General features: G+C 40.6%; 1 protein-coding gene across 1 annotated transcript; it reads left to right on the top strand.

Moving 5' to 3' along the window:
- Nucleotides 1-15,648: 15,648 nt before the first annotated feature.
- LOC132061305 (uncharacterized) lies at nucleotides 15,649-16,668 on the top strand. The gene has a single exon (XM_059454147.1). The coding sequence runs from the start codon at nucleotides 15,649-15,651 to the stop codon at nucleotides 16,666-16,668; it is 1,020 nt and encodes a 339-aa protein (XP_059310130.1).
- Nucleotides 16,669-19,020: the final 2,352 nt, after the last annotated feature.

The raw sequence follows: 19,020 nt of genomic DNA, 5'->3' as shown, positions 1-19,020 counted from the left end.
TACTCCAGAAGATTTCAAATCTCCGACACCCGACATATCATATCACATCATAAAGCCGTACCCCCCATAACGCCAAATATACATGGTACCCGACAAAGGGACTCGGCGTGCCTAAACACATCATACTCCGAATATATCAAAGTGCGCACGAAACATAACCGGCCGGGATCCGGAACGAGGTAATAACCATAAGCACGAGCGGAGTCGTGAGCAACAATATGCATAAAATCATAATCGTAACTCATTAAAATAAATAAGAAAACCATATGCGGAAGTCAAAGTGAAAATAGTGCTAAGTCTTTCAAAGGTTATTAAAATAAGCATGGTGAAGCCAAGGCCCCACGGACGGGTGCCTATCCCGTCCGAGCCCGACTACAAGAGTTAGGGAATGTCATGTCTTATGAAGTTACCTATTAGGTTTCGGGCGATTCGAGCTTGTATGCGAAAGTTACGGACGTTTGAAGTTCGAGACCCTTTTGTAGCAAAAGTTCTTGTAAGACTTTTGAAATTCAATCTTTAGAAACATAAGAACCTTAATTTGGTTACATTGAAGAGTAAGTCTTTAGGAGTGAATAAGATACCTATCTAAGCTCGGATCCTAAGAGTGAAATTATCCCGAAGCTCGGGTCATAGCCTATCTAACACTAAGACATGCCAAAGAAGAAAAAGTTACGCCTACATACCTCGTCCGCTCTCAAGCTAAGTCAAGCTCTTCCTCGGCGCTCCAAGATCTACATAACGCCAATATACCAAACATTAACCATAAGCCTTTAGGCATCCAATCCCAAACGAACATTAAATTCTACAGAAATTTCGGCAGCATTGCCCCTGCAAATACAACACCCCGAGAATTCAACTCGGCTAAATCTTCACAACAATACCAACAACCATTCTAGCAACACCAACAATTAATTCAAAAGGCATTCTAACGTCAATAACTCACTCTTCTCTACATATTTCGACGACATTCCAATTACGTTCAAATTAACCATATACTTTCAAACCAACACAAGGCACACATATTCAAGCGCTAATCTGAAATCCTTCAAGCTAGACTCAAGAACATTTCAACCAATCCACAAAGTGTTCAAACGGCCCAACCAATATACTACATAGCCCAAAGTCTTCCAAATTCAATCAAAACTACAACAATACATTTCTTCCTTCCAAATTCATAAATTACACCAACATTCCACACATTAACAACATCAACCACAATAATACAAAAACTATATTAAAAATTACACTATTTCTTCCAACGACCTACAAACAATTCCAACCTCCATTTAAATCATTAAACCATCATTTTCATTATGGAACCCATGCAACAACAACTAAAACATGCTAAATAAAATTAATTCTTCATTCCTACACACCATACACATACACGGCCACATACCCACTTCCATATTTTCATAAATTTCATCCTTTTCCACTTACTACAACATGCACAACCATTCATAATATATAAAAAGAGGATTAAAACTCACCTTTTTCTCTTAGTTCTTCAACATGACTTAGGTTGAAAATTGCATGAACTAAGGCTTGACTTGCCCTAACAATTACTCCATGTTATTTAGCACCCTCCAATTAGTAGAAAAACTAGAAGAATATTTTTTTTTTTATGAAGATTTTTTGATCTTCCTTCTCCCTCCACCTTGGCCGAATATGGCCTTGTCTCCTCTCTCCATGTTTCTTCAATTTTCTAGAAAATAAAATGTGATGAAGATGACTTATTAGTCATCTTTATAACTTGTTATACTTCCATGTGGCCCATGGCCCACATGTCATGTGCATGACCACATGGCTTTTTAATTTCATGAACACTAAATTTCCATATTTCATGAAAAAGTTTATAACTTCTACTAATTCACTTTTGACCCCAAATTTCCATGAAATGTCTAACTTTCCATAATTCATCTTTTGGTCCCAAATTTTCATGAAACATTAGTTTCCATAATTTCACCTTTAACCCCAAATTTTTCTTAATATTCCATTCTAACAAAATAACAAGCAACTTATGCCTTAAAATAAAATCGATGGTCAAAAATCTCAACCTCGCATCCCGGACTAGTCTTGCCCTTAGCTTTTCACCTTAGCTCTAATATACTAATGTACAAAAAATGCGATAACAACATCTGCTGCATCCACCTTGCCCACTCGGGAACGAATAACACCAAGTTCCCACCACGTCCCGGTAAGATCGTGATCCGCCTCTCAAATCGGTACCCACCTCTACCACTTCGGGGACCCACCTCTAGAAACTCGATGAACACCGTGCCCCGACTTAGCGTCGCCCTTACACCGCCGGCCACCCGGGCATACCGGAGTCCTCTGGGGCTGATAACCCTGCCTTGGTAGTAGACAATCCCAAGCAATATGACCAAATGCTTCATACATAAAACAAGCCTTAGACTGTGGAGACTGATAAACCAAAGCTGAAGACCCAATTGGAACAACCCTATCTACTGGTCGAGAAAACAAGCCTCTATCCTGACGGGCCCACGAGGAAGCCCTCGCAAGTCAACGTTATTGCAGGCATTGAAATATGGCTGATACTGCCTAGAAGACTATCCGGCGCCCCTCGAGCTGGAACCACTATAACCCTTAAACTGTCGCGGCTTCTTCTCATAAACACTCTAAATGCGCGGGCCTTAGCGGCCTCAACCAATGACGTATGCTTAACTATGGACTAAAAGAAAGCCCCCATAGCCTTACGTTGAAGGCATGGAATCTGAAAAGAACCAACGAGCCCACCAACAAGTGTTGAAACATGTCAGGCTCAGTAGGAATCAGGGGTGCTGAATACCGGGCCAAATACAAATAGCGAGTCACATAGGCATCAACAGATAGTCTCCTCTACTGCAGGTGGAGAAACTCATCCCTACGTGCCTCTCTCAAAGCCAGGGGCACATACTTCTCAAGGAAGGCCCGATGAAACTGTATCCAAGTCAGTGGAGGAGAACCCTCAGGTCGGCAAGCAATGAAATACCTCCGTCAGGTCTTCGCGTCTCCGTAAAACTAGTAAGAAACATAATCGACCCCGTGGGTCTCAACAATACCCATCCTATGCAAAAACTCATGCATGTCCAAGATAAACTCATACGCATACTCCCCAGAAGTACCAGCGAACCTAGGCAACTCCAACTTTCTAAACCTCCCAACTAGCTCCTAATCGGCGGTCATAACAGGCCCGCCATTTTGTCTAAGATCATCCCTGGGGTCGGCAATCGTATCCATCTATAGAGTCAGTCATAGCCGCAAAGAAAGGTGCGCTACATGAGTCGGCCGCTCGTGGGTACGCACCCCAACCTAGTTTGGTAATCCTCTCGCCCCACCAACCCGCAGCCCGCTCGGGCATCTAAATAAAGAGTAGATCACTAGCCGCGCATTCCAGATCATCCGGCTCAAGCCGGCCTCGGCGTGTACCCGTGCCGGAGCCTCATCAACCTCGACAGCTCGGTGTCTTGACCCCCCCAACCCTCTGCTCTAGATATGAATATCACGCCGCCCTACCGCAGAGCCCCGCCCCGGCTAGGCGCGCCCCGCCTAGCTTCGATCGCATCCGACCGGGGCCGCTAGTCCCCCGGGTGCCACCGTAGCCGGCGGCCCGGCATCAGTCTGGGCTATCGTAGCTCGAGTCCTAACTATCTATGAGAGAAGAGATAAGAGTTAGATACCAATTTTATTGTTCCAGATAACAATTAGAATAAAATAGCGCAAAAGAATGAAAGAAAGTGAAGTTTCCTAAATGTCCTATAGCCTCTCACAGATAAGTATGGAGTTCATCGTACCGATCCGCGAGATTCTAATAGACACACTCTTGTATTATAGATCGGGTAATCTAGAGCTCTGATACTAACTTGTTACGACCCAATTTCACTAAGTCATGAGGGCTCCTACCTTTTCCATCTCGGTAGGCGAACCCTTAACCCAACATTTCATAAACACATAAATAGATAATAAATAAGCGGAATAAAATAGAATAACGGAAGTCTCACAATAATAATATAAGAAAGCAGAAACAAGAGAAATACACCCCAGTATCTGGTCTGGTCATACAAGAGAATCTAACTAAATACTACAAGTCTGAATAATAAAAATAAATCAATAGTCTCAAAATATATGTCTTAGAACGAAAATAAAGACATAGTAGATAGAGGATTCTTCGGGCAACGAACATCCTCATGCTCACCCTGAAGGACTCGAATCAGCAAATCCTCAAACAGTCAGCCACGAGGAGTAAAAGTCGATCCCACTTGTTACTCACCATTCATAAAAAAATGCAGCAAGTGCAGGTCAGTACAAACAACAAGTATGCGGTAGGTATCATAGGCCGACTAAGACTAGCTAACGTATATAAAGACAACAAAGTAAGATAAATACATAAACCAACAAGTACAAGTCAACAATAAGCCATATCCACGGTACAAGTCATCCACTATGTTGTAGCATCTAAACCCAACTGTGCCAAGTCTCAGTATAGCAATCTGAATCAGTACATCACAGTAGTATCACAACAATCAACAGAAACCAAGATATAATGCAATGAAATAATGTATGTAGGATGAATGAAATGCATATGCAATGTACAACATGTCCCGACAGAGAGTGACTCCACATCTCAAACGGCGACCCATGAGGACCCGAAGTCCATGTACCACTCGCTCTGAAATATGACCTCGGATCACGAGCACACTCTTATTATCCCAGCATCGGACACTCCATCGTTCCCGGTATGAAACCTCAGGCAACGAACACTCATCTCTCTTTTACGCTCTCCGGCAGAAACCTCGGAGGCTACACTCTCTCACATATCATCATCAGTACCAAAACCATGCATATGTCAGTGTATCATGGAAATGCGCATGAATATGATGAAATGTGATATCAACAACCAATTCAATCCGAAACAGTACCACACATGGCACCCAAGTAGTATCAATAATAAGGTTACACAACAGCCACAATGGAATCACCGTTATCATCTCAGTATCAATCAAGTAAATTATCATGATATCATAGCTATGATGTATCATTATTGTTATATCCCGTATTTTGTACATTGGGATATTCCGAGCTAACCGCGATAAGTTAAGGACAAGACTATTTCGGGATACGAGGTAGAGACTTTTAACCTTCGATTTTATTTTTTAATGCTTGCTTATAATTTTATTGGTATGGAATATTAAGGAATATTAGGGGTTAAAAGTTAATTAAGTAAAGTTAATTATTCATGAAATAAGCCACAAGTGGTCGTGTGGTAGGCTTCCCACCCATGTATTTGGCCAAATTTGATTGCCTTAAGCCATGAGTGGGGGCAAGTGTCCATCTTGTAGAGGCTATGTATTTGTATATATAGATGAATCATGACAAAGAAAGACAATTATTCATCATTTTCAACTTAAGAAACTTGGAGAAGCTTGGAGAAAAAGAGAGACCATATTCGGCCATGGCTAGCCGAACATGAAGCCATAAATATTGATCAAAAAAAAAAAATTCTTCTAGCATTTCAACCAATTGGAAGGTCCTTATTAACGTGAAGTAGTTGTTGGAACAATCAAAGTATTCATTTTTGCAAGTTACAAACCCTAGCCAAGTTGTGAAGTTAAGGGGTAAAGGTAAGGTTTAATCTCCTTTTTCATGTGTTATGGATGGTTTGTGCATGTTGTAGTATGTAGAAATGAATGAAATTCATGGAACCATGTATGTTGGTGTTGAGACGTGTATGTGTTGTGTTGTGTAGAAGTGATGAACTAATTTTACTTAATATTTTTAGGTTGTTGTTGTTGTGGATTCTATGATGTAAATGAAGGTTTAATGGTTCAAGTTGAAGTTGTAATCGTTGTGGGCTGTTTTAGAAGCTAATGTGATTTTAATATAGTTTCTTGTATTTATGAGAATGATGTTGTTAACGTGTGGATTGTTGGTGTAGTTCATGGGTTTGGAAGAAAGAAATGTGTTGTTGTTGTTCCTATTGAAATTGGAAGGTTTCGGGTGGTGTTGCATATTGGTTGGGCTGTTTTGAATATTGTGCGGGTTGTTGAAGTGTTCTTGAGTCTTGTTTGAATGATCTCGGGTTAGTACTTGAACGTATGAGCATTGATGTTGGCTTGATTGTATGTGGTTGAATTGAATGTAGATGAAACGCCGTCGAATTATGTAGAAGGGAGTTACTAACGTTAGAATACGTTTTGAATTAATTATTGATGTTATTAATAAGGTTGTTGGTATTGTTGTTGATGATTTGGCCGAGTTGAATTCTCGGGGTTTGTTGAATTTATAAGGAAAATGCTGCCCGAATTTCTATAAATAAAGTGCTAGCTTGGGATTGAGTTCCTAAGTACCTATAACTAATGTCTAGTATCTAATGACATTGTTATAGATCTTGGAAAGCCCGAGATTTAAGTTCGGATTAGCTTAGGAAGCGGACGAGGTATGTAAAGTCTATCCTTTTCTTTCTTTTGGCATGTCTTAGATGTAAGTAAAAAGATATCATACTTAGCCTTGGGGTAACTCTATTCATAAGATCCGAGCATGTCTACGATTCTTATTCACTTCTTGATGTTAGCGTTCCTAATATAGTCGAGCTATGGCCCTTGTGTCTTTTGTATGATTGGATAGTAAATGTTGCATAAAGAGTTCTTGTTCCTAAAGGATTCTATGTTGAATAAGGTCCCTAACTTTCATACGGAGCTCGGATCGCTTCGATACGTTCGTAGAGGGCCCTAAAGCGAATAATGTTCGTAACTTTCATAGGCGGGCTCGGTATTGGTTTGATACATATCCATGGTCCCCGGAGACTTTCCTTTGTATAATTCTAATATTTTGAAAGAACTTAACATGACTATCATTTTAACTCTCGAGCGGTGATTATTTACTTACCTATCGAGTCTCAAAAGATGATTTTATATGCATATGGCTATTCACTATTCTGTTTGTGCATTCTGTTTTTGCATCTTTCCCGAGCCCCGCGCTAGCGGGCCGGGTACAGTATATATATATGTATATCATGGAGTATGATGTGTTTCGGAGTATGATGTGTTTTCCGGAGTATGATGTGTTTTACGAGTATGATGTGTTTTCCGGAGTATGATGTGTTTTCTGGAGTATGATGTGTTTTCCGGAGTATGATGTGTTTCCTGGAGTATGATGTGTTTTTTGGAGTATGATGTGTTATGGCGCCAATGACGGGGTGGCGACCATATTCCATTCTATAATGGGCCGGATATATGTGTATGTATATATGCGATATTAATATGCATGATTGTGTTTCAAAGGTAAGCATTTTGATATTCTGGATATTGTATGCATTTTTTGTACTTCTTACCTTGGTTATGCCCCCTGCCATCGTATCTCATGCTTATATATACTCGAGTACATATTCGTCATGACCCCCTTTCTTCGAGCACGTTTCATGCCCCGCAGTCTGGTACGCTCGACTTGGTGATCCGCCAGCCTTAGGATATCCATTCTCGCCATCTTGGAGCGCTCCACACCCCATATTTTGGTCCATATTTTTGGTGTACCTTTCGATGTGTATATGTATGTCGATTCGGGCACGAAGGGGAATCTGTCCGTCATATGATACCGTTGTTACTCTTAGAGGTCTGTAGACATATGTGTGGGTTGTGAATAGTTACTGTTCAGTTATGTTTGTGTGATTTATGTTTTGGGCGGTCCCTTTCGCCGTGACAGCCTTATCGGCTTGCGTATGTATATATATTTTGGGATGTTGTGCTTTATGACAGCCTTGCCGGCTTCGGTGCGGTATATATGTTTATATGCGACAGTTGGAGACGACGTCTGACTTTTGCATATGTATAAGTTATTTGTATGCTGATTCTGGTTAATGGGTGTGTACGAGTGTCCAGCTCGGGCACTAGTCACGGCCTACGAGGTTGGGTCGTGACAATTATTCACAATTACCATGGTACCAATATGTCAACAATGCCAACAAGTAATAGATCAAATAAGTCAATAACACAACGGGGTGGCTAGCCCCCAAATCATACAACAAGGCCCAACCTAAGAAAATATCTAGCCTAACTTCATACCCGAAGGCTTACATGCATTCTCCAACAATATCATCTAAACATACGCTTCGCTAGCCGAAGTCTCACCATAGGGTAAACCATAACCTACCTGGAAAGCCGAACAACAAAAGTCTCCAACAATCACACCTTAGTCTTCCCTTTCCTTTGAGCCTCGAGATAATGAAAGTCTAACATATCTGAATCATTGAATTAGAATCAAGAAGAACATCATTCAAACCCTTCTTCCATTCAAGACCCAAATCCCCAACCTATGAAATAGGGCTTATGAACTAGAAAGGTGAAATTAGGAATCTAAAGATATCAACATGAAACAAAAGCTCTAAGTGATCAATTCCCATTAATATCAAGCTAGAAGAACCAACAATTTACTCAAATTCAGATTCTAGGCAAAACCCCCAAATTTGGGTATAAACCCTAACTCCAAATCTATAATTTAGCCACTAATTAGGAAGGAATCAAGCAATAATAGGTTCTAATCATCAAGTCCTTGCTTTATGAAGCTAATCCAACCAATAAATCAAGATTTAGAAGCCTAGAAAGAAGAACTCATTGAACCCTCTTTTAAATCATCAAACTCTTAATGAACTATCAAAATAAAGGAATCCTAAGGTGATTATGGAAAATGGAATAGCAAAGGAGATAGAAGAACTTACCACAAAGAGTTTCCCCCAAGAATCATCTTGAAAAGCTCTCAAAAACTCTAAATTCGAAATAATAAAGAATGACGGACTTAGGGCTTTTAATACTCATTTAATGAAATTATCTGCCAGATACCCCTTCTGCGACAACGGGACCTCTGCGGCGGTTCAGCTTCGATGCCCACTCAAACCACCGCGGTGGTCAACCAACATAGCACTAGCTTCCATGTTGCGGCATCAAGTCGACATATGTGCGGTGCCGGCATTCGATGCGATCTTTGGTCTTTGCTATACGGCACCTTTGAACTAGAAATTCCCCAAAATAATCACAATCTCAACCCGAAATCCCGACTATTACCCGAGGCCATCTGCTCACATACCACATACACAGACACACATAAAAACACGCTACGAACGCACTCGTGGCCTCGAAATTCCCAATGGAGGTCTCGTTGACCAAGTCAACCCCCGATACCTCAACATCAACTTCCCAACCCAAGTTCCAAAATGCATCCGAGTGCATTGGGAATCAAACCAAATATACGCACAAGTTCTAAAAGATCATCCGGACCTCTCAGAATCAACGGATTTCTAAAAAAGATCCGTTTACCCAAAAGTCAACTTTGAGTCCACTCTTTTTCGCTTTATGCTCAAATTTTCCAAAACGTCTCCCAAATCCTATCCAAATATCTCGAGAAGCATGTCAATGGTCCTCTCGGGTCAAATGTGAGCTAAACAAGCTCGGGGAAGGGTCAAAAGTACCGAAAAGACTATAACGACCAAACGGGTCGTTACACCAGAAAATTACCAAAATCAACGACCGCCAAATTTCTACAATTTGCCACGTTTTAATTTTGAAAAGAAGCCTGCCCATGTGTTTACCCCACTGCTAGAGATACGAACTGAACTGTTCAAGAGATTACGCTGTAGGAATGATCCAAACGGTCCCACCAAAGGTCGTTAATCTCGAAAATAGATTCTTCCGAGTAGATCAAACATGTGCCTACCATTCTGGGGGAAACATACACAGTACTAAAGATTGCATCAATTTTAAGCAAAAAATACAAGATATGATTGACAAAAAAAGAGATCATTCTTTAGACTGCGACACCAAACGTGAATACCAATCCCTTGCCTAATCATAGTAATAACACGATTCATATGATAGAAAGGAAGAAGATTGGGTTGTAGGCAAGCCTGTGATTCGAGATCTAATCTAAGCGCTTAAACATACAGTGGTGTTACTCAAAATACAGGAACGTCCATATTTTAAAGTATTAATCCCCGTGCCAATCGTAGCGCCGGTATCTCGAGAGGTGATAGTGGAACCAAGGAAGGAATTCGTCATGCAAGTGGCAGCTGCCTATGAAATGACGCAGTTTGGAAGGTGTTACAGTCCCGAAGATCTAGCCCAAGGGACACCAAAAAGAGAAAGAAACCAAAAGAGGCCCATTACCGAGGGTGAGGCTGAAGTTTTCTGGCGCAAGATGCAGCCAAAAGAATACTCCATTATGGAACACTTGAAGAAGACACCAATTCAGATATCCGTGCTAGCATTATTGCTGAGCTTGGCTCAACACCGTCTGGCTTCATTGAAAGTGTTAGAAGAAGCCCATGTTCCCGCGGGGACAAGCAGTGAGAATTTGGTCGAGATAGTCGTAAATGTCATGGAAGACATCAGATTGCTTTCACTAGTAAAGAGCTGCCCAAAGAAGGCACAACGCACAATAAAGCACTACATATCACCGTTATATGCCAAAACAAAGTGGTAACTCGGGTTCTAATCAATAATGGAGCGGGCCTCAATATTTGCCCCGAATCCACTCTCGGCCGATTAGGTTATGATCTTGGGAAGATTCATCAAAGCTGCACAAACATAAGAGCATTTAATAGAACTCTATGTGACCCCGTAGGAGAAATCGACCTTCGTGTCCAAATGGGGCTTGCGAAGTTCATCACTGAATTTCAAGTCATGAAGATAGCTGCTAACTACAACTTATTACTGGGAAGAATGTGGATCCACATGGAAGGAGCTGTCCCATCCTCACTACATCAAGCTATAAAATTTGTATGGGATGGTCATGAAGTTGTAATTCCCGGAGAAGTTAGTATCCATAACTACTGAAACAACTCGGTGCCGGTCATCGAAGCAGTTCCTAAGGGGATAGACTTCCATGTGGTGGAATTACTGAGGGCTGCCCATAGAGAAGATTCCATAGAAGTTCCCATCCCCGCAGTATACAAAATGATTGCCTCCACTATGCTCCAAAACGAGTTTGAACTCGGGCGAAGTCTAGGAATGGACCTACATGGCATCACAGAGCCAATCCCCATTCCTCAAAATAACTTTCATTTCGGTTTGGGTTATGTCCCAAATAATGATGAAAATCTTGAAAAGGCACAGAAAGAAAGACCTATGACTGCAAAAGGCGATTAAATTTGGCATTCAGAATTTGCATTTCCGATGCATCTTTCATAATAGGACGATGGAAGTGTAGAAAAAGGGTTAGGGATGCTATTTCAAGAGGAAGACTGTCTGGTGGTGTTGGAAGAATGCATTGAGGTGCCCACAATCCGCGATGCTGATCCGGGCGAGCAACTATACAACTGGACCTCTACCCTATTCTTGGCTCTTCGATAGAGAAATGATGAATTTATGCTTTAAAATCGGCGAGAATCGGTCGAGGCCCGATTACTCACCATTTGCACTTTTTATTACCTCGTGATGTTTTCAAAAATGGAAATGACTCGATGTTGATCCGAGTTAGGACCACAGTTTGTACTTTCTTGTCAATGAAATTAATGAAGCCTCGGGTTATAGAAAATAACTTTTCCTTTTATTTTAATTTACGCATATGTTTCAACCTTACTTTGCCTTGATTTTTCAGTAATAAAAATAATAAAACAACCTTAAATGTCATGACATGTTGCAAAACGAGTGAGTCAAGTGACGTAGGAGAGGAAGAGTACGAGGAGTACGACGAAGAAACAATGCTACCTGAGGGTCTCATAAAAAAGGTAGAATAATTTAAAAATGAGGAAAAGCCAAACCTGGATGAAACAGAAGCAATCAACTTAGCAGACGGGGAAAACATCAAAGAAACTAGGATAAGTGCACATACAGGAAGCACCTCGAAGGAGGAGTTGATAAATCTACTAAATGAATATGTGGACATTTTCGGATGGTCTATATCTTTGACATGCCGGGGTTGAGCACTAATCTGACGTGTATGGTTCCCAAATCAATGTGGGTTTACTCTGTCAAACATAAAACCGAATTTAAAGAAATAGGATCTCAATATCCGCATCAAGGATGAAGTGCAAAAATAGATTAAGTCCAGGGTAGTGGAAGTGACTTCGTACCCAACATGGTTGCCCAACATACTGCCGGTACCTAAGAAGAATGGGAAGATACGAATATGTGTAGACTACTGGGATCTCAATCGAGCTAGTCTCAAAGAGAACTTCCGTTACACCTCAAAAATTTTTGAGTCATTGTGTCGTAAGAAAACTAACATAAGACCGGAGAGGTCATGGAACCCTTATAAGGTTAAGGAGGACTTCTAACAAGTTTCTAAAGGTTTCGAGATCAAGTGAATCGAAGAAATTAAGTCATTCAAAAATTTGGGAAAACTTCGCAGAATTTTGGACAGAACAGTCCAACTTGAGAGAGGTATATCTCCTAGAATATGAGTAGTTATGGAATGCATAACCTATGTAAATTCAATTCCGGAAGTCTTCTTTCCAATGAAGGCGAAAAATCAGATTACGAGAAGTGCGAGATGAAGAAACGGCTTGGATTCTTTAAAGTGCGTCCCGCACTTTCTGCCCACACTTCACCCAAATTTTCCATAAAGTTGGAGTTTGATCCCTCAAGTACGGGCTGAAAGCATGGCCCGTTCTTTGAAGTGCTTCTCGCACTTTTTGCCGGAAATGCTTGCTCGAAAATTCAGAAACTTTAAAGTCGGCGGACATTTTTGTTTTGGCCTATAAAATGTTTTTCCCATGATTTGGGGTCATTTTTCTTCATCAAAATAAAACCCTAGTGACCCTCTAATCTCTCTCAAACATCCTTAAACATCCCAAATCAAATCAAGAAGAGATCAAGCCATATAATCCTTAACTAATTCCTAGAAAGTGATTGTTCTTAGCTCTACTTGGAGTTGTGGAGAGTTTGGTCTTGAAACAAGTTGTGTAAGTTAAAGTTCTTCAAATATAAGGTATGTTCATCATCTTGTTTCCTATGTTGAGTTGAGTTGAGGGTTTAGCAAGCCTTAAAGATGAAGAGGATCATGGTAAAAAGGTTATAAGATGTTATGTTGAAATTATTGGCTATGGATTGAATTTGTAAAGAAGTTTTGGATGGACTTGAGTTTAATTTGAATATAATATCTTAGCTATGGTATTGTTGGTGTTGTAAGTCTGGGAGCTGTTTTGGAATTTGGTGGAATTTAGTGATATAGGGGAAATGGTGCCCAAATTCTGTTAGCTCACCTAATAGTCTTAGATTGATCTTATAAGCGTTTCAACAACTTAAACTTAGTGTGAATCATCTTGAATGTAGATTTGAAAACTCAAGAGGATAGGCGTGGAGTAGTAAGGAAATGATGAGGTATGTTAAGGCTATCTCTTTCTTCTTTTTTTTGGCATGATCCTTGTGAACCGAACATACACGTAACGTTAATCCATAATGACTCTACTCTTAGAGTTAGGAGTGATCCATTTGATTCATGCTCCATATTGCTATCTTCAAAAAGTCTTGCTTAGATCCAGCTGAGTCTTTAGAGCCACTTGTACTCCTATCATGTTTTATGCATTGCATTACATTTATAAATACATATGCATATACAGACCCGAGACCCCTCGAGTATATATGCACGTATATTATATATATATATATATATATATATACACACACATATACATATACATGATGATGATGATGATGATGATGTTGATGATGGTGGTGATGTCGGCCGATACGATACGATGGGATGCCCACAGTGGCTTGATAGGTGTTATATACGCATATATATGTATGACCTCATGCATGCATGCACGGTATTTATGTATATCATTAGCCTTCAGAGGCAGTTCAAATGAACAGGTTTATTCTCTCTCATGTTTCATGTTGCTCTCATGTCTCTATTATGTTATTTTTCATGCCTTACATACTCAGTACATTGTCCGTACTAATGTCCTTTTATTTGTGGACGTTGCGTTCCTGCCCGCAGGTAGACAAAGAGGCTGTACAGATCCTTAGGCTGCCATTTCAACATTGGTACTGGAGCACTCCACTTATCCGGGAGTTGCAGCTCAGAGTGGTATGATTCTTTTGTGTATATATGGGCATGGCGAGGTCCTGTCCCTTCCTTACTATGTTATGCATTCTATGTAGAGGCTCGTAGATAGATGTGTATAGATGTCTCATGACCTCTTCGGTCTATATTTTGTTATATCCTTTGATAGCCTTGTCGGCTTATATATGGGCACAGTTGATGATGCATATATATATATATATATTGGGCACGTGCCCCTTTCAGTTACGATATTTATGAGTTAGTTTCATGACCCACTCAGATTTGACTATAGATGTACGTTTTAAGGTACTCGGTAGTCTAGCTCCTGATGCCCGTCATGGCCCTCCTGTTAGGTCGTGACAACTTTCCACTCCTAAACATCCTCATACTTATTGATAATTGTGCCAAGCACGAGTTACAATCATCCGTGGATTGCTTCGCAAGGTATCATCAGATCTTGATGAGCGAAGAGGATGCGGAAAAGACAGCCGTCATCACTCCATGGGGAGTGTATCACTACAGAGTAATGTCGTTCGGTCTCAAGAATATCGGCGCTACTTACATGAGGGCTATGAATACCATTTTTCATGAGATGATCCACAGGGAAATCAAAGTATACGTGGATGAAAACATCATCAAGTGGGGGGGGGGGGGGAAGCTCAGAGCATACCATACATTTGCGAAAGTTCTTCGACAGACTCCGAAAATTCAATTTGAAGCTAAATCTGGCCAAATGTGCATTTGGAGTACCTGCTGAAAAATTGTTGGGATTCATAGTCAGCTGAAGGGGCATAGAACTAGACCCATCAAAGATCAAATCCATTCTAGAGCTACCACCTCCAAAGACTAAGAAAGAGGACATGAGTTTAATGGGAAGGTTGAATTACATTGGACGGTTCATAGCCCAGTCCATCATCATTATGGAACCAATAGTGAAATTGCTAAAAAAGGACGTACCAACAAAATGGACTAAGGAGTGTCAGAAAACTTTCGACACTATTAAGAAATACTTCTCCAATCCACCAGTCTTAGTACTCCTAAACCTGGGAGTCCACTTTTGCTATACCTGTCGGTATCAAAAAATGCCTTTGGATGCGTGTTAGGACAACATGACGAGACAAACAAGAAGGAGCATGTGATTTACTATTTGAGCAAGAAGTTCAGCGCCTGCGAGACAAGATATACGCTGGTGGAAAAGACGTGTTGTGCTTTAACATGGGTAGCTCAGAAGCTGAGACACTACCTGTCATACACAACTCACCTCATATCCAAGATGGATCCCTTGAAGTACATCTTTCGCCAACCCATGCTTATAAGGAAATGGGAAAAGTGTCAGATGTTATTGAGCGAATATGATATCATATACATAGCACAGAAGGTCGTCAAAGGACAAGCATTGGCCGACTTAGGGGCAGAAAGTCCAGTGGATGGAGATTTGGAACCACGTCGAACCTACTTCCCAGACAAAGGAGTGTTAACAGTGATGAAGACATAGCTGAGCTATATTCAGGATGGAGCAGTTAATTATAAGGGTTCAGGAATCGGAGCAGTCTTGATATCAAAAATCGGGCAACATACCCGATGGCCGCAAAACTCAAGTTCCGATGCACCAACAATATGGCATAATATGAGGCCTGCATCCTAGGCCTCAGAATGGCACTGGACATGGATATCCACGAATTGTTGGTCATAGGTGATTTGGATTTATTGATCCATCAAGTACATGGCGAGTGGGCCGCGAAGAATGCCAAGATCTTACCATCTGTGAACCTCGCACAGAGATTATGCAAGAAATTCAAAAAGATCAAATTCAAGCATACACCGAGAGCTCAAAATGAGTTTGACGATGCTTTGGCCATTATAGCATCAATGATCCAACATCCTGAAAGCAGTCACATTGACCTGTTGGAAATAAGTCTGAGAGAAGAGCACGCCTATTGTTCCCATGTGGAAGCAGAACCCGACGGCAAGCCATGCTACACTGACATCAAGATGTATCTGGAAAAAGAAGAGTATCTCCAAAATACCACAAGCAACCAAGGGAAGACTATCCGGAGAATGGCCAACAGATTCTTCCTGAACAAGGAAATTCTCTACAAGCTGACGCCAGACCTAGGGTTGGTCCGATGTGTGGATGCTACTGAGGCCACGAAAATTTTAGAAGAGGTACATGCTGGAATCTGTGGGCCTCACATGAGCGGTTTCATTCTAGGTAAGAAAATCCTTCGAGCAAGTTACTACTGGATGACAATGGAGGGCGATTGCTGCAAATTTGTGCAAAGATGCCATCAGTACCAAATCTACGGAGATCTAATTAGAGTCCCACTGAAAGAACTCAATGTTATAAGCTCATCCTGGCCATTCGTCACCTGCGGCATGGATGTCATTAGACCCATCGAGCCTGCCGCCTCGAATGGACATCGATTCATCTTAGCCGCCATAGATTACTTCACCCAATGGGTGGAAGCTACATCGCACAAATCAGTGACAAAGAAGGTGGTAGCTGATTTTGTGCGAAACAACATCATATGCCGCTTCGGCATACCAGAGTCCATCATAACAAACAATGGAGCGAATCTGAATAGTCACCTGATAAAGGATATCTGTGAACAATTCCAAATAACCCTTCGGAATTCAACTTCCTATCGGCCACAAATGAATAGAGCTGTATAAGCGGTCAACAAGAATATCAAAAGGATATTAAGGAAAATGACAGATAACTACAAGTGCTGACACGAACAATTGCCTTATACATTGTTGGGATACCGGATGAAAGCTCGAACTTCGACAGGGGCATCTCTGTACTTCCTAGTATATGGTACTGAAGCAGTCATACCTGCCGAGGTCAAGATACCATCACTGAGAATCATTCAGAAGCAGAGCTGGACAACGCAGAATGAGTCCAAAGCCAATACGAGCAACTGGCTCTAATTGACGAAAAGAGGATGATTGATGCATGTCACAGTCAATTATACCAACAGAGGATGGCTCGCGCTTTTAATAAATGAGTCAGAGCTCGACTCTTCCAATTAGGGCAAATGGTACCCAAGCGAGTGTTCCCACATCAAGACGAGTATAAAGGAAAATTCGCACCCAATTGGCAAGGACCATACGTGGTCTGCAAAGTACTCTCTGGGGGAGCAGTGATACTAGCAGAAATGGACGGCCAAAAGTGGCCTAAGACAATCAACTCAGATGCAACCAAGCGGTACTACACGTGAAGACACGGTTTCCAGTTGTATTAGTTATTTATTTGCTTGTAATAGCTACCTCTGTTACACCTCACACTTTTAGAGCATGAGTATGACACGTACTTCACCGTATTAATGGAGTATCAGAGACGTTCCATGAAGTTTTGGAAGGCACAAGCCATGGGAAGAACGTAACAGTGAAGTAAAGGATGTATTACGATCTCGTAAGTCGTAACCGAGAAGCACAACCTTGCAACCAAAGGAAATGACTATTATCAAGTATGATCAATGATAAATATCATGTATGGATAGTTTCCGGGACCAAGTAAAGCGAAGAAAATAAGTTTGTCGAAAATTTGGAAAAAAAGTTGGCAGAATTCTAGACAGAATTTTGGGTCAACTTTGGAGGGGTATATCTCTGGGTATATAAGGAGTTTTACGGTGTTTAAAAAGCCTAAAATGAAGTTCTTCGAGTCTAGTTTTTAACACAACAAACCGTTCATCAATCCGACATCAGAGCAGGGAGTTATGAACATTACAAGTTAGGCGGACGAAGCAGAAAAACGCTGCTACAGTACCCGAGTGCTACAGTACCCGGGGGTGCTACAGTAACCCGACCCACACACACCTATAAATACCCCTCTAACCCATTAATTTTCATCAATTTTCACCATTTTCTCATCCTCCCCACTTCTAAAGAGTTCTATAATTCTTCACAACCTTTCATAACTTTCTATAATTTTCCCTAATCCTCCATAATGCTCCATAACCCTCCATAATCTTCCATAACCTTTCTATATCATCAAGAGAGAATATCAACATCAAAATCTCAATGAAAATTTATGGAAGATAATTGTTCTTGTTTCTCTTCAAGGTGGTGATGAACTTGATCTTGGAAAGGGGTGAATGAAGTAAAGTTCTTCCACTATAAGATATATTTTTCCTATTATTTTCATGATTGAGATGATGTAAAGGTTTAGAAATTGTTAGAAAGGAAAGAATCATAGGAGAAAAAACATAAAGAGTTGAATTGAAGTTGATGGCCATGAGGTGAGTTTAAAGAGAATTTTGGATTAATTTGAGACCAAATTGAATATAATTCTTTGATTATGGTATTATGGATGTTGTTATGGTTGGTTTGAAAATTGGAGAAACATTGTGTGGAATGTTTTATGGAATATATTGGTATTGATATTGTTGTTGATGTTGTTGGTATTGTTTGGGAGTTGTTTTGGTATTTGGAGGAGGTAAAGAATATAGGGGAGATGCTGCCCGAATTTCGGCAGATTCTAAAAAGATTTCATTTGAATGCTTGAGACAAGTGTATGATATTGAGCCTAATGATAACATGGATGGTTTATGTGTAGAGTTGCGAGCTTGGAAGAATAAACGTTGAACGACTAAGGTGACCGAAAGGTATGTTAAGGCTAGTCCCTTTCTTTCAAAAGGCATGATTCCTATGTTATGATTCCATACATATTTTTTTCATAACCTTCTTACTTTCAAAAGTTAGAAGTTCATGATTCTTAAAAGCTTTTTATGATACTAAGGATGGGATGTTTTCTATGATGAACATGATGATGATGATGATTTTAATTCTAGAAATTCCGAAGCTATGATTTGAGAGAATTATGAGATTATTGAGCCATTCCATGAATCCCTTGATCTTACTTATTGTTGATGGTCTCACCTCATGTTACTCGTTCCTTCGAGGTGAGATATAGCGAAGATAATGATTCTATTTTCAATGCTATCTAAGTTCATGATTCTCGAGACTCCCATGACATCGTCGACTTCACCTTAAGATAGTTGATCTTCTAAGGAAGGATATAGT

Source organism: Lycium ferocissimum, chromosome 6 (assembly GCF_029784015.1).
Source record: "Lycium ferocissimum isolate CSIRO_LF1 chromosome 6, AGI_CSIRO_Lferr_CH_V1, whole genome shotgun sequence".
NCBI lineage: Eukaryota > Viridiplantae > Streptophyta > Magnoliopsida > Solanales > Solanaceae > Lycium > Lycium ferocissimum.
The sequence above is the reverse complement of the archived record's forward strand: the minus strand, read 5'-3'. Positions and strand labels throughout refer to the sequence as shown.

Coding starts and splice junctions, on each gene's coding strand:
- LOC132061305 (XM_059454147.1), top strand. CDS start 15,649: ATGGCACTGGACATGGATATCCACGAATTGTTGGTCATAGGTGATTTG.